We start from the raw sequence: 15,908 nt of genomic DNA on the forward strand, positions 1-15,908 counted from the left end.
GTGTTTTAAGATTTTTAATGTTTTAGCATGCTTTGTCTTGAATCCTAGACTCTGTACAAAGATTACAACTATATAGGGCATCTCTGGAGGAAAAGAATATCAGTAGATTTGGGTGACAACACATTTTAAAGTAGTCTGGGGCCATTTTGGGGAAATTAAGAATTCCTTTTTTTAAAATGATAGCCCCAACGAAATGAAAATGACTTAATTCAGTTCTGCCGCAGGCATCCGCTAGTTGCATAGGCACTGGCAAGAACTCCCGCAGCAGGTAAGCTGCCTGGGACTTCACTTTCTCTTACAATATGGCACAGCCCATAAGCCGTTTTCTCAGGGTTTCATTTGATCCTCGCAGCCACTGTGAGGAGGACCTACTTCATGGACAGGAAACAGATGCAGGTCTCCAGAGGGTGAAGCCTTACTGTCCCGTGTGTGGCCAGTAGGTAACAAACATCTCTGCTGTCTGGCTTTTCACACTTGCCTCTCCACTCATCTACGGAGAAAGCGCTGCTTGGAAGGAGGGTGAGGTTGACCAGAGAACCGATTAGCCATTCTCACAGTGCTATGTGATATTGCTTGGATTTGGAAGTCACAGGGTCTGCTATGCACAGTGTTCTTGTCTCTGTGGGTCATGGTAAGGTGCCTTATTCCCTTGAGTGTCACAGGTTCCAGCAGTACAGAGAGGAAGATCTAGTTTCCACAGTTGCTATTTTTTCCTTTTTTAAAAAAATAACTTTCTAATGTGAACCAGTAAAGAAGACAGAAAAACATGCATTTGAATGAATCACCTTGGGGTTCTCCTTTAAAAGAGTATCTGCTTGGAGATGAATGAAGCAGGGTGAGGTACACCCAGATGGACAGAATGACAACTGGGTAGGAAAGATAAATTGTAGCCCTACTGTGTGAATGGTCCCTGAAATTTCATTCTCTGTTTGATACTGTGTGACCTGACTGAAGAACTGAGAACATGTTTGGGAAGCCAAGGCACTGCAGGATGAGTTAGCCATGCAGCTCAGTGGAGAGTGGCTCTTTTCTAATCTGGGGTTATGGCTGAATGGTAGAGCATTTGTTTACCACGTGCAAGAACTGGGGTTCAGTTCCTAACACGTGCAAACACACACACACCTACAAGTGGTACAAAATTGAGCGATTTGATCATCTTATGTGCCTGAAAAATGTAAAGATTCCTGTAAAGGTGCCTGACACCAACCTAGGCCTCTACATGTACATACATGCATGTACACACATGCATGTATGCAAGCATAGGTTCTCTGAGTAAGAACTCAAATATAACGTAGCACAGAGATTTCTTGGAAATGTCAGTTCCTATCCCTTTGAAAACCTCAGTCTGGTTTTTTCCATTCTGTTTTCTGGTGAGAGTGTGGTACATCTCAGACATGATGCCAAGTACTTCTTAGCAGCCTACAGAGTTAGCTTCGCATGGAAAAAAAGAAAGGTACCTGATCCATGGCTCTCGTCTTCTGCAAAGACTTGTACCACTGCTTTGGTGCCTAGAGTAAGTATTTATCTGTAGATTGTTGCTGTAGCTGTAGCTGTATCTTTAGATCTACATATGGTTTATAAAGGCTTTTGATGGACAAGGTAGTGGGCATAACGGTATATACTTGGCAAATCTAGACTCCTTTGATCTATGGCCCTAAATCAGCCTTTTTTGAACCTAAACCCCATGTCTCTGAGTGCCAGTATTGACCCAATCTAGGTGATAGGAATCTATTTTCAAGATCTGACTCTTACCATTTTTATTATTTGATAAAAAAAAAAAAAAAAAAAGACAGGTTGTTTTAACCTCTTGAGATAATTGCAGAAAATTGCAACCTGTAGTCCTTATTACTGAATTCAGGCTTAGCAGCAGGTGTGACTTTAAATCAAGGTGGTTATTGATCACAAACTTTAGGTCATATTTTTCTAGTCTGGATTCTGGAAAAGACCTTTGAAGTCTTTTTGTAAGATACTGGGTAACGGCTTCACCAGAGGGAACCTTCCTCCATGTGTCCTAGGGTGGAGAAGATGAGGCTCGCTGTGGTTCTGGAACAGTCTGCCTGAAACCAGTCAAAAACCAGTCACCTTGGCTTTTAGTTTAATTTTCTTAAAGAGGAAAGGAGGCAATTAAATCTCTGCTTGCACAGATGCAGTAAAGCTTACACGTGAGTCTGCTAGGCTCCTACATAGAATCCCGCAGGTAAATAGCTGAAGTGGGCGTGTGCTCAGCTTTAATGGTCTGTAACAGGAAGATCAAAGCTCCTGTAAGGCGTTGGCTGGGTTCTGGGCTTCGCTGTGTATTCATAAATCTGAATGTTCCTTTAATTTTCCTGGCCTGTGACCATGTAATTATTGATGGAGGTGACATCAGGAAGCAGTGCAGTGCTGCCTGACACCAGTGTCATCCGATTCTTTCCTCTTCCTGGTCCTTGTGCTTTATTTCACATGTTCGTGTTCATTACATACTGACTGTGTTCCTGTGAAAGAAAACGTTAATACATTTCGACAGAGACAGGGTTTCTCTGTATAGCCATGGCTGTCCTGGAACTCACTCTGTAGACCAGGCTGGCCTAAAACTCAGCAATCCAATTGCCTCTGCCTCCCAAGTGCTGGGATTAAAGGCGTGTACCAGCATCCTAGGTTTGATCTCCCTTTTCTAAGGCATGTGCCACCATCCTAGGCTCAATTTTCCTTTTCTTTTTCTTTCTTTCTTTCTTTCTTTTTTTTTTTTTTTTTTTTTTTTTTTTTTTGGTTTTTGGAGACAGGGTTTCTCTGTTAGCCTTGGCTGTCCTGGAACTCACTCTGTAGACCAGGCTGGCCTCCAACTCAGAAATCTACGAATTTTCCTTTTCTTAAGATGACTTTTTTTTTTTTTTTTTTTCATTCAGCTTCTAACTTTCACTGGGAATTGGAAACAGAGCAGCTGCTGTGTTCCCCACTGCTGCCTCCGTTCATAGATGTGACGCTACAAGTCAAAGGACTCAGACTTTGGGGAAGAAGGCTTCTGGAATCACAATGAAAGTGAGGTTTATTTCTCCCAGGAGTGTATCTTTGAGCACTGTACTGGACAGAGAATGGCTTGTAGGCCCGGCTTATCTCCCTGTGTGGGTATCTGGAGTACACGAGTCTAGTTCTCATAAAAATATCAATCCAGTTACAGCTGGCATTTGGGTAATTTCCCCCTTTGGGGGGGTGTTAGATATCTTTTTATTCTTTATATATATATATATATATATATATATATATATATATATATATATATATATATATATTTAATGCCAAGTAAGTTTTTAATGCTATTTTCTTGTGTTGCTCTTCACATCCAATCTTGTCACCTGGTTCTGTGTCATTACTTTAATTTCTCTTCCCTCATGACCCCAGGTTTCCTGAGATTTAATTTGATTTTACTTCTCCTATGTTATTTTAGATGCTTTTATTAATTTAATTCCAAGTGGGAACAGACCACTATTCTGTGTTGTGTAGGGTAGTACCTTTCTCCTGTCCATCTGCTTCTTTATCTTTAGAACCGTGTCTAAGACTTCAGACCTCCGTGATGACCTCCTTCTCCACCCGTTATAGGAACAGACAGCCTTAAGCAGAGCCCTTGTAAACCTGCCTCAGTCTTAGTTGGCCTGAAGGTGCAAGCTCAGTGCTGTTGTCCTCCAGAGCTCAGGGCCCAACACTTCCATCCCATGCATGTTTATTGACAACTAAGAAAAGTAAAAGGTACCTTTTTAGTAACTAACAGGCAGCTCTTGCTTTCAATTTGGCACAGATTTTTAATTTTTATTTTTTAAGACAGGGTTTCATTCTATAGCTTAGACTAGCCTGGAGCTCAGTATGTAGCCCAGGCTGGCCTAGGATTCACAGCAGTCCTGCCTTACCCTGCCAATGTTGTGGTCATCAGCATGAGTTACCATGCCTAGCATCTTGATCTGAATTCTTAGAACAGAAAATACAGCAAATCATAAGTCTTGAGAACTCAGAAGGGCGGCTTTTAAGTAAGCCTGTGTGTGTGTCTGTGTGTCTGTGTCTGTGTGTGTGTGTCTGTGTCTGTGTGTGTGTGTCTTAGCAGTTCTGAACTCCAGACTTTGCTATGAGAGCACATTCCCCAGGGTTGTGTCTAAAAAGAGACACAAGGCCCTTCATGAAATATTTGTATTTTTATGTTTCCTGATTTTGGAGGCCAGACTTGGCACAGATGACCTTCTGGATGAGTCTGGCTTAGAAAACCTTTCTTGTAGGTGTTAGGGGCCATTAGGTCCTTCCTGTCCCCATCCTTTGTAGAAGATGTCCAACTGCAACCTGGGTTCGTATTCACACATTCAAGTCAAATATTAAGTAGCAAATAATATTTAAAGCTGAGAGCTGCCCTGAATCTCCCAGCTGTGGAATCCCACCTAGTCTTGAGATTCGAACAATTTCAAATGGACACACTGGAGCAATGGCATGAGGGAAATTCAGAGAAGGGACGTAGGGTGTGGAGGTGAGTGCAAGGACATGCGGACATGTCAGAGCTTTGTAAACTGAACAGTGTGTGTTTAAATTAGCAACTTGGGTATAAGTGAACATTTCACTTAAGTGTGGTTTGTTTTTTTTTTTTTTTTTTTTTTTGTCCTGAAATTTTAGTGCATCTTGCAGTATCTTTAAAATCAAGGTAAGTGGGGACCTTTGCTTTTAGTTTTGTTTGTTCTTTCTGGACTACTTCTGTAATTTCTTAAATGCATGTAAGAAGCATAAACTAGGCAACTTTTTGGTGGGCCTTAAGAGCCAGCCGAAGGGGATGATTCAGGCAAATTTCCTCAGTGTGGGGTTTCTTAGGCCTGCCTAACCGGGTCCAGACAGCACCTGTGGTGACAAGGGCTCTGATCTCCATTTGTAGAAACAGTGGAGCAACTGGCCCCCTTGACCTTTAGTCAGTCATTTAACTCGCTAGTCAGCTGCATTGCCAAATAAGAAGAGTGGGGCTTCTCTGTTTATTTACTAACTGTTTTAGAGTGTTGTGCCCAACACTGGAGAAATCATAACCAATAAAGCAGTGATTCATAGCCAGAGCTGTACAGTCCTTCCTCAGGCGTATCTCAGTTAGCGGCTGCGTGAGCATAGGCATTGTCATTTTTAGAAAGCCCTAGAAGAGATTGTTTTTCTAGTATGGATCCCGAGTTTAACACCACTGCCCTTGATACAGGCTAGGTAAGCCTCACACCGAAGACCACTGCTAATGAAGAGGCAGAATGCTAATGTCCTTTTCTAATTGGCAACCACTAGTCTCAGGCCCTTATCTGGGCCTCTCCCCTCTCTAGGCCTTTCCTGCTCTGTCGTCTATGCCCTCTGGGGTCCTTTTTTCTGGAAAAGCAGTTAACTAAGGTGACACTCATGAACACTAATGGATGCTACTTGTCTCCCGTAAGGTTCGTTTTTTCCATGTAACATCTAGGGAAAAAAACCCAAAAATTTTGTCATCTATGGATTTATGTATCAGATAGGAAAAGAAAGAGTGGGCAAACTGCACTTACCTCATGTCCTGGCCCAGCCTGAAGCCGGCTTTGAATGGTTGTCAGGCACACTTAGCTTTCCTCTGGAGCTGAGTGCAGGGAAGACCTCACTTCCTTGTCTTGCTACAGGTTGCAGACATCCTCTTTGCAGCTGCTAGCTGGCTCAGTCTCGAGAGCAAAGGTTAATCTCTTTTTGAGAGAAGTGACCTGAAGTGTGTTCACTCAACCACCAAGAAGACACCATGTACCACTCTTTCTTGTCTACAAGCAACGTGTCTCTACGTTTCCCTGGAATAGCCTGTAGGGTGCTCCCATCCTTCCTTTCCAGAGAAATACTTGTGGAGACACATAGTCTTCGTGTGCCATCTGGAAGAGAATCTTAGAAACTTTCCTCATCCTGCCCATTTCCATTTTCTTAGGCTCCTGTATTCGCAACTTCACAGCTTCTGATGACTGGGTATTCAACAGTGAGTGTCTGTGTGTGTGTGTGTGTGTAGTACCAGAGATTAAAGTTGTTGCTATACCTTTGCTTCAGTTCTATCCTGAGAGTTTACACATCCTGTCTATATAGCCATCATGGAGACTCACTTGTGTCCAGCAGAGGGTGCACTACTCTCACTAAACATCAGAGTTCCTTTCCCTCCAGGAACTTAGTTGATTTGGTGGTTGCTGTATCCCCAGCATGTGTTGAACTATCCAAGTTGAGTGTTTGAGACATGTCCTTACATTGCCTCGTGCATTTCTACAGCTGCAGATGTTTCCTGTGTAGACGAATTGCTCACCACACCTATGATTCCCTAGTCGGTAGGCAATCTTGTAAGTTGCTACTTGTCTGTTAGTTTCCATTGTATTTGTTATATATCCTTGATTATATTTGTAGGTAATAAAAGATAGTGTTCTTGAAGAAGAACTCTTAAGGGGCAATTACCTGCCAGCTGCCCATTTTTAAGCTTTCACACACAGCAGATCTTTTCACATACACATTCCTAACCCTACCACTGTTGACTCGGCCAGTCTGGAGGAGATATGAGTGTCCTGAATTCTTGCCTTCTGATGCCAACATGTCATTTACAGCACAGTAGCTCAGTGTTTAGCAGGGTGTGAGCCTTGTGCAGTAAAAGGCTTGAGAACACCTTTGATGATGACTCCTCATGCCTAGCCTACAACGCAAAAAGCAAACATTTGCAAAGGGAAGTAGTAGTCACATTTTAAATGTGCAGGTAACTATATAGGCAGATTCAGGACTTGAACACAGTCAGCTATGCCAGATACGGATGAGGGTCCTCTTCTTCAGGTGTGCCAATATTTACTTTTTTAGCTTAACCCTAGAGAGACAGTATGGATTGAGGCTGGTGTTTTGTTTGTGGTTTGGGGAAGGGTATTTCTGTTTGTTTTTTTTTTTAGAACCATCTAGATCATTAGATTGAATTTGTGGAAAAACAAGAATAGCTAATAGTGAAGTCTGGGCTTAAAGCACATTGTCTCTTTCCTGTGGACGGGGAAGCTGACACTCACAGATTCTGTTCCCCTTCGTCCTTCCTTTTGTCCCTCCCCTAGGAATCCAAGATGGGACATCAATTGTGCTAGACAGAGCTCTGCTACTGTGCTCTTCCCCAGTGTGTCAGGACCCATGTGAAATCTGCTATCCTTCACCTCCTTTGGGATGCTAAGATGGAGAGCCTAGAAGAATAGGTGAGCAAAAAGAAAGATCTTGTCAAGGCCAGTACACTTTTTTTTTTTTTTTTTTTTTGGAAATCACTTTAATCCCCTTCAGTAACCACAGCCTGGAGTTTGCAGATAGCACCCTCAGCCTTTGTTAGGGTGTTCCTAGAACATGTGGACCCCAGATTAATCTAATCTCATAGATCAGAGAGGGAAAAGCTTTCCTGAAGTCCTAGAAATTAGTATACATTCTGGTCTGTGCTTACAAGTCTCAGCTATATTTCTGCCAAGTTATGAGAGGCATGTGCAGGGGATCTTGGCACAGATCCTTTTTTTTTTTTTTTTTTTTTTTTTTTTTTTTTTTTTTTTTTTTTTTTTTTTTTTTAACGCCTGGTGACTCTTCTAACAGCTCTCCTGAGAAGCTCTGTAAAGGAAGTGAGAAAGAATCTCACCTGGGGGGTGGGACAGGAGGGTGGCATCGGGCAAGAGCACCCTGGAAAGCTGGAACATGTGAAAGTGAGCCCCGTTTTGTGAGATCAAGTCTCTGGCTGGGAACAGTCATGCAGGTTGCTCAGGGTTATGCTGACAGGGCCGACTGTAAGTTGTGATAAGAAGAGCAGGGAAGGGAAGCTGGGCTCTACCCTGTGGGCACATGGAGCTGAGCAGAAAATGGCTGGGCATCTATGGATGCCATAGGTAAGATGAGCTCAAGGAAGTTACAGTGATCCAGTGATCGAGTCCCAAGTGTCTGTGATAGTCTTCATGTTTCAAGTTCCAAAAGCTTAGATGGGATGAGTTTAGCAACAACAACAACAAAAGGGGGGGGGCATTATCAGAAATACAGGAAAATGGATGATATTTGAATAAGATCTGGAGTGTGTGTGTGTAATATCACTAACTGGCTGCAAACTTGTAGAGACCCCCGTGCCTGTTCTTCTGAGTGAGTGAAGGTTAAAGGTGGATGCCGTGGGCTGGGTTTCTTAAGATTGGCTGGCACTCTGGATCTTCCTAGTTATACTCTCAGTGCTGCTTCATAGTGCACACTGCCATATCCTGCACCAAGCATCATATGAATTTAATCTTCTGAACAGCCACACAAGGTAAATTGGACAGACCATAGATACACAAACCAAGATTCATAGAGTGATTTGCCCTGCATCATACAGCTGGTAACTGGTAGAAATGCATTGCAGTCTACAGTGTCCCTGGCTCCTAGAATGTTACCAGACCTAAATAGACCAGTTCTTTGATTTGCTCTCACCAAGAATTCAAGTGGTGTTTTACCCTAGACACCCAGGGGATGACGGGCAAGAGAACAGCTGCTATGCTCCTGCGTCCTGAAATCATCCCTTTGTTGCGTGCCCTCAGCTAAGTCCTATGCTTACTGTTGGAGTATTGCTGCCTAGAGAAGTTGGGGAGGGGGGCTTGCCATGAAGAGAAAAGAGGGAAAGAAGGTGCAAAGATTGATATGAAATTGAGGGGAAAATATTTGCATTCCTTAGGATGAGACAGAGTCCTGTAAATGCAAACTGAAGCTGCCATGAGAGCTACCATGGAAACTGCGGTGTTTTATGAGTTAAGCATGGACCTGGGTGTCAGTTTACAGGGCCATCCTGCTAAAAGAAGGTACAGATCTGTGTATCCATAGGTCACTCATCCATAGACCCAAATGAAAGTTTACTGACCACGAACAGACTTCTTTCCTTGTCATTATGCCTAAAGAGACAGTTACAGCTTTGATTGTTTTACGTGGAATGATCTGGAGATGATTTAACACATGGTTGGGTGCATACTGTACACAGGTACCAAGCCATTTTATAGAAGCCTTAGCTTCGTTGGCTTTTGTGTGTCCTGCAACCCAGCCCTTGGCTGATGCAAAGGGATGAGAGTCTTGGGAAGGCACTGTGTGGCTCAGCTCAGTTTACAGACTGAGAGATCCATCCCTTTCTTGTTGGTGCTGTTAGTGAGACTCAAGTCTAGGTGTGCTATAACCTACAGGTCTGCCCTAGCTAGCAACTGTGGACGGGACCAGCATTTGCCATTGTGCCTGCTTGTAAACCTGTCTCTAAGGAAGAGGCAAAGGACCCATTGAGGATGACGATGTCATTCAGATTTCCTGGCTTGGCCCTTTTCTGTGTGGCAGAGCTGTGATGGCTATGGCTTCCTCCAGCCTGTGCATGCATATTCTTTGCTGTGTGACTGTACAGGAACTGGACAAGCCTAATCTTGCCTTTTCTCAATTCACACTGAGTGAGTGAACTGCTGTGTGGGTGTCAGAGCTCTGGTTTTATACTGAGACAGTCTCGTTTCCAGCTTACCTTCAGTCCTCAGTCTAGACTCAGTTGCTGCCCTGGGCTCCCTGGTCATTAGTTTTCTGTAGTGTGCATGGGAAGTGGAGAGGAAGCTGAGCAGCCTTGGAAAGGAGATGCGGCATGGAAGCAGTTCAACGCCACAGGCAGTACTGGTAGAGCACGACAGGCTGCCAGGATAACTTTGTAATCAGGCAAAACCCATAGCCAGCAGGAAAGAATTGCTTATTGATAAGCAGTTAGCATTATTTGCTTTTCCTGGACAGAGGTGGACTCCAAAGAGTTTAGTTCTTTTCTGAGGCAGTGCTTGTTGCTTGACCTGGTAATTGTCTTTCCAGATAAACCTTTTAATGAGTTTAAATCATCTGTCACATTAGAGTTTCTGGAGAGCCCAGGAAGATTGTCTGGCTCCAGGTTTAGAGACTCTGACTCAGTAAGTCTGAGGTAGAGCCCAGGAATCAGCACAGGGTGTCACTATGTAGCCCTCGCTGGTCTGGAACTCACAGAGATCCACCTGCCTCTGCCTCCTAAGTGCTGGGATGCATTAAGTTAATTTTTTTTCTTTTTAAAAAGCACGTGTGTTTGTGTGGTGGGTTATCTGTGAGGGTGTCTTGCTCTATCAGGCTCTCCCATGTTTCCCCTTAAGACAGCCAGCATCTCTCACTCAGCCCAGAGCCAGGCTGGCAGGCAGCAAGCCCATGCTATGTAGCCAGTGCTCTTTCTTACCCACTGAACTGTCTCTCTAGTTGGCTTTTCATTTTCATCCTGTAGATTAAGTCCAAAGCTTTGAGCATCTGAAGCACATGCTCTGTTGCTGAGCTATGTCTATAGGCCCAGGAATGTACATTTATGACCCTCAGTTATGGTCAGTCGGTCAGACGTCCCCAGTGTCTGCCTTGGGACTGGGCCCCCTTTCTCCCTGCTGTGGCCCATTTTCATTCTTTTCGGAAACTTTATTAGCGTCTCCGCGTTATTATCTGCTCTGGTCTCATAGCTTCAGTTACTGGAGTAGGAACCAGGTGGTTAACTCTGTTTTACAGGGGTGAGGGGGTGGAGACTATGAGGTTTAGGGAGAAGGTAGGTCACAATGAGTCAGAGACAGGTGGGAACTGAAGTCTGGCCTCCGTGACTCTCAAACCAGGCAATTTCTAGGCTCTGTTTCCTCAGTTTGTGATTTCATATTTAATCATAGCTATTCCCTAGGCCTCCACTCATTGTGCTTGGATGAGCACATCACAGTGACTCGAGGCAGACTAGCTTAATGCCAGTGTGCTGAGTTTAAAAGCCTGTCAAGGTGTGGGACTGATAGTCTACTCCTCTCTGTGCTTGTTGCTTTTATCACTTTGGAACACATTTTAGATAAAGGCCTAGAGGGGGATGGAGGAGTGTCTGCTTCATGTTAGGCAAGTGCTGGTAAGATTGCAGGCTTGAGCACCCATCAAGTCCTCTCTGTGGACCCTGGCCAGCCTAGAGCTGTCTGTGCCCTCCGGCCTCTGCCTCCTAGGCACTGAAATTGTGAGCAAGTACCTGGGTGTACCTTTTTGGGAGGGGGGGGGCAGGGTCTTACTGTGTAGCCTTGGGCGACCTGGAGCTCACTATGTAGACTAAGCAGGCTTCAAACTCACAAAGCCCCACCTGCCTCTCTATCTTCCCCACGCTGGGATTAAGGGCGTTGAACCCTTAAACATGGCTGGATCCACTTTTAAAGAGAAAAAAACAAAAAACAAAAATCCCAAGAACTCCGTCAAATTATTAAACATTACTTAAATTTTCAAATATAAGCCAATATTATGTTCTTTTAAAACTAGTCTTTATACATCTACAAGACCAGATTTACAAGTTAAATACAAAGGAAGCCACAAGACCAATATTATTAAAATGAACAATTTTGCTGTTTTTGCAATTCAATATTACAAATGTGTCTGATAGTGAAGCTAAGCCACGCTTTGTGAGTCCGGCCTTCCCTGCCCAAGCTCAGCTTCTTTAGGGTTTGCCATGCTCACGCCTCCAGTTTGTTCAGTTTGCCTTTCATTTTGTGCATAGACAGCTATTTTTCATTTAGCTTCCACCTCTGTTCATTTCTTATGAGCCCAGAACAATAAAAGCTGGGCTGAAACTCACGCAAATATAGGTGTGGAAATCATGTGGTAAGGCTGGTCCTTGGGGGCCAGCTAGATGGCTCAGTGGATAAAGGCCTGTGTCACCAAGCCTGACAACCAGAGTTCAGTTACTGGAAGCCACTTGGTAGAAGTAGATAACCCGCTCTGCAAGCTGTTCTTGCAGACTACAAGTGTCTCATGTGTGTACATACCACACATACACATGTTTTGTAATTAAAAAGCCACCCCAGCAGTCCAGACCACGCCTTAAATGAATCTAAAAGTTATCAAAATAATAGAAGAAACTTCAAGCATTTACTCATGGACCGAAGTTGAAAAACAAAAACAAAAACAAACAAACCCCAAACTGAAGTCTGTTGGTTTTCAAGTTCTGAATATGAAAGGCTAGCTAGCTCCTATTTCCTACTAGGAGTCCTCTGCTTTAAAAAGAAAAAAATCTTACCTCCTGTGTTGCATTTATGAATGACAATTTCCTTAAGGAACAAAACAGTGTCATCTGAGAACTTGTGATACTTGCACAGAGCTACCAATCTAAGTTGCTTATATCTAAGTTGGAAACAGAGTTAAGTTACTTTGTGCTGTTCCATACGGCAAGTGGAAAAATTTCCCTTAAGTTCTGTGTGACCTCCTGGGGTCCTTTAGGAGGACCCCTGGAGGTCTAGGGAGACCAGTTTCCACCCGCACTGAATTGGAAAGAATAAAACCAGACTCAATTATACTAAGTTGTTGTGCTTCTTGGTAAAGAAAGGGGGTGGGGGGTGGGATACAATACAACAGACGGCGCCATTCCAGTACCACACTGAAAAGAAACACAAAAACAAGACAGCAGCATGTTTTGAACAGCTTGCGTGGAAAAAATATTGACTGGGAAGTTTGGACAGCTCTGTTCATTTTCTCTTCCTGCCCTCATTATTTGTCTTAAGGAGCAGAAGCCAGCCACGATTCCAGCAAACAGGCCAGAGGAAGGTGAGTATGTGGGTGGGGGTGGGGGTTGTGTGGAGGCTTGTCGCCCAGGGGAAAATTAAGACCCAGTGGCTCAGGGCCAGCATGAAGCCTAGGGCGGGGGTGGCGGGGGAGGTGTTAAAGCTTCTTCCTCCTGGCCTGTCTTTGAGTTCTACTGAGGCTCAGCACTCATCACTAAGGCCCCTCTCCTTCAGAGCACAAAAGCAGACGATGAATCCCTGCCCTTGTTTCTTTCGGCTGGGGAAAGGATGCAGGGGTTCCATTAGTTTTTTCAGCCCGCCCTTCTTCTGGAGTTCAGACCTGCAGTTCCAGCAATGGGGGTCAGGCCGGAGCCTCCAGGCGCAGGGAAAAAACTTGACCCCATCGGTTTCTTGGAGCCGGCGGATTGGATTTAGCCCCGCCTGCTTGTGTGTGGGGCGTGGCCTGGGTGCGGGGTGTGGCCTGGGCGCGGGGCGTGGCCTGGGCGCGGGGCTTTCGGTGGCGACCAGCCAGAGGAGAAAGAACATGGCGGGCGCAGCAGGGCCAGGGGCCGGTCCGGGAGCAGCGGGCGGAGATGGAGACGATTCGCTCTACCCGATCGCGGTTTTAATCGACGAGCTCCGCAATGAGGACGTGCAGGTACTAGGCTGGGCTGGGGAGCCGAGGCGAGGGCGGAAGCGCATAGGGTAGGGAAGCGGGAAGGCCGGCTCAGCCGTGGGGGCGACCCCGGGGTGGGGAGTCGTATTCAGCCCGGCGACCGGACGGGACGGGACGGGACGGGACGGAGGCGTGGGGCGGCGGCTCCGCGGTGGTCCGTCTCAGCTCCGCCTGCCCTCCCCCAACCCTGTGGGCCGGTGGCGTCCAGGTGCTCCCTGCAGTGGGCGGGGAACCAGTTTGCGCCTCGGGTGGATGAGCGCTGGCGGGTTGCGGGGCCTCTGGGAGCGAAGGATCGGCCCCGGGGCCCGGGTTCCCTTTGAAGTGCTGCGGAGTGTCTGTGGGCGAGCAAACTAGCTGGGCTGGTTGGGTGGAAAGAGCGCCGCAGCTGATTAACCCAGATGAGAGGTGCATCAGTTGTGATGGAACTTTTCCCTGAAAAGGGAGGAGTTGTGCTTAACCGTTTCACCTGCTTCTTTCCGTCCAGAGTTCTCTCTTTTCAGAATCTCTCACTGTCCGCGTGTTTTCATTCATTCATTTCTTCCCCGGCCCTAAAGTGTTCTCTCTGGCATAGCTTCTGGCTAATGACGTGTTAAACGGACCTTGAGTTTTCCTAGGATTAAGATCTAAGTGAAAGGCTTATTTATCCTCGTATACTTCCGTCCCAGTATCTCACCTGTTTGCTTCTTTGACCTGAAATGCAATCATCTCTTTGTTTTGTTCTTCCTCCCACTTTGTTCTTAAAGCTCCGGCTCAACAGTATTAAGAAGTTATCAACTATTGCTCTAGCACTCGGGGTGGAAAGGACTCGAACTGAACTGCTGCCTTTCCTTACAGGTATGTGTCCCTTGAAAGAAACACGCTCCATTTTCCATTGGCTTTCAAACTTTTCCTTTTTTCTTTTTTTTTTTTAGTATGTTACCTAGAGTAGTGATAAGTACTAGACTGAGCAGGTGCCTTCTGCAAAGTGTATAGACATACAGCCAGACATACGCAAACATAAACCGTGTAGCTAATGGGAGGGTAATTGATGTGAAATACGAATTTGTTTTTAAATGATTTATTTTATGTGCATTGGCGTTTTGTCTGCGTGTCTGTGTGAAAGTGTCATCTGCCCTAGAATTGGAGTTATAGACAATTTGTAGGTTGCCATGTGGGTGCTGGGCATTGAGCCCTGCTTCTCTGGAAGAGCAGCCAGTGCCCTTAACCACTGAGCCATCTCTCCAGCCCCAGGATATAAATTTCTTAATAATTCTGTGAAACATTCAGGAAGACTTCTGATTTAGGGAGGGAAGAAAATGCTTTTAGGATTATAGTTGCAACAGCCTGTGAGTGCTGGCTCAGTGGCACTTGCCCCTATGCAGTAACCAACTGTTGTTATTTTCAGATACTATTTATGATGAAGATGAGGTGCTGTTAGCTCTTGCCGAGCAGCTGGGAAATTTCACTGGTTTGGTGGGAGGTCCTGACTTTGCCCACTGTCTGCTGGTGAGTACTTATCTATGGTCCATGCTCCTTCTGGAACTCTGTAGGGTCAGCAGTGTCTTTATTAACTGGTGGAAGACACACTGCAGCTTTCTATGCTGCTCTTCTTATGGGCGGATGGTAATAATGTGGTTGTATGAATAATGGAGGCACTTTAATAATAATAAGACTCAGATCTTAGCAGCTGAATAGAAGAGCTTGTTTCTGCCACTGTAGACTTACTAGTTTAGCGATGTGGAGGGAAAGAACTTGATTTGGTTTCCTCCTCCCTTTTTTTGTTTGTTTTTTTTTTTTTTTTTTGGAGACAAGGCCTTGGTTGACTTGGAAGTCTATATAGACGAGGCTAACTTTGAACTCATAGAGATCTTCCTGCCTCTGCCTCTAGAGTGCTGAGATTAAGGGCATGCATCACTATGCAGATGAACTAGACTTTAAAGGATGACTGGAAACTCACCAGCTGGACAAAGCAGGGCTATTTGTTTAGGGGTTTAAGCATTGTGCATTCAATTTTGGCTCCTATGGTTCCTAGCTCCACCTTGATAGTTCTGTAGAACTCCAGACATAGATGGATGATACATCTATTAAGACATCTAAGACATAGATGGAGACTTGAGAAATCAACAGATTTATATACGGGTTGTTATTTCCCCCTCAAACTGCCTCTTTTTGAGTCCTGTCACTACCTATCGATACAAGGCCAACCTAGAAGATAGCTTTGATTTCAGTAGTTGAAGCCAGGGCCTTTGCATGCTAGGTGAGTGAGTGTTCCTTCACTGAGCTACAGCCCAGCAGGAGAAGCCTCCTTAAACCCTCTTCCTCATTCACATCTAAGCTAGTAATCTTGTAGCCTTTGCATCTATCCCAGATCAGTCTTACAGATGCATTCATGTGCTAAACACTTGTCCCCAGCTAGTAGCATTGTTTTGGGGTTTCCGTTCTTAGACTCTTTTTGTTTCCTTGCAGTAAGGCAGAGAAGCTCTTCTGCCCCTCTGCCATGTTGTTGTGCTGAGGCTCACAGGGCTGGGCAACTATGAGATGAACCCTTGAAACTGAACCAGAATAAATCCTTTGTGTTAGCTATTTGGGTTCACAGCCATGAAAAACTCATTCTATACACACATGCTCCTCTTGATAACTTCACTCCATGCACATTGGTCTTTCTGTTCCTTATAAGCCCAGCTCATTGTTGCCTTAAGATGTTGCCTGTAGGTGTTATCTCCAGAGAGATGCTATTTAGAGTTTTC

The 15,908-nt window shown here is 44.9% G+C and overlaps 1 protein-coding gene across 3 annotated transcripts in view; it reads left to right on the top strand.

Annotated features, from left to right (window-relative positions):
- Positions 1–12,978: 12,978 nt before the first annotated feature.
- Positions 12,979–15,908, top strand: part of Ppp2r1b (protein phosphatase 2 scaffold subunit Abeta) — a 35,131-nt gene continuing 32,201 nt past the window's right edge. The window contains exons 1-3 of one of the 3 annotated variants that reach the window (XM_076925153.1): positions 12,979–13,164; positions 13,926–14,016; positions 14,567–14,667. In XM_076925153.1, coding sequence (XP_076781268.1) covers positions 13,051–13,164; positions 13,926–14,016; positions 14,567–14,667 — 306 coding nt within the window. In that variant the 5' untranslated portion in view covers positions 12,979–13,050. The remainder of the gene's footprint in view (positions 13,165–13,925; positions 14,017–14,566; positions 14,668–15,908) is intronic. The other 2 variants (XM_076925154.1, XM_076925151.1) reach the window with 2 other exon arrangements.

This window comes from Arvicanthis niloticus, chromosome 26, assembly GCF_011762505.2.
Source record: "Arvicanthis niloticus isolate mArvNil1 chromosome 26, mArvNil1.pat.X, whole genome shotgun sequence".
Lineage (NCBI taxonomy): Eukaryota > Metazoa > Chordata > Mammalia > Rodentia > Muridae > Arvicanthis > Arvicanthis niloticus.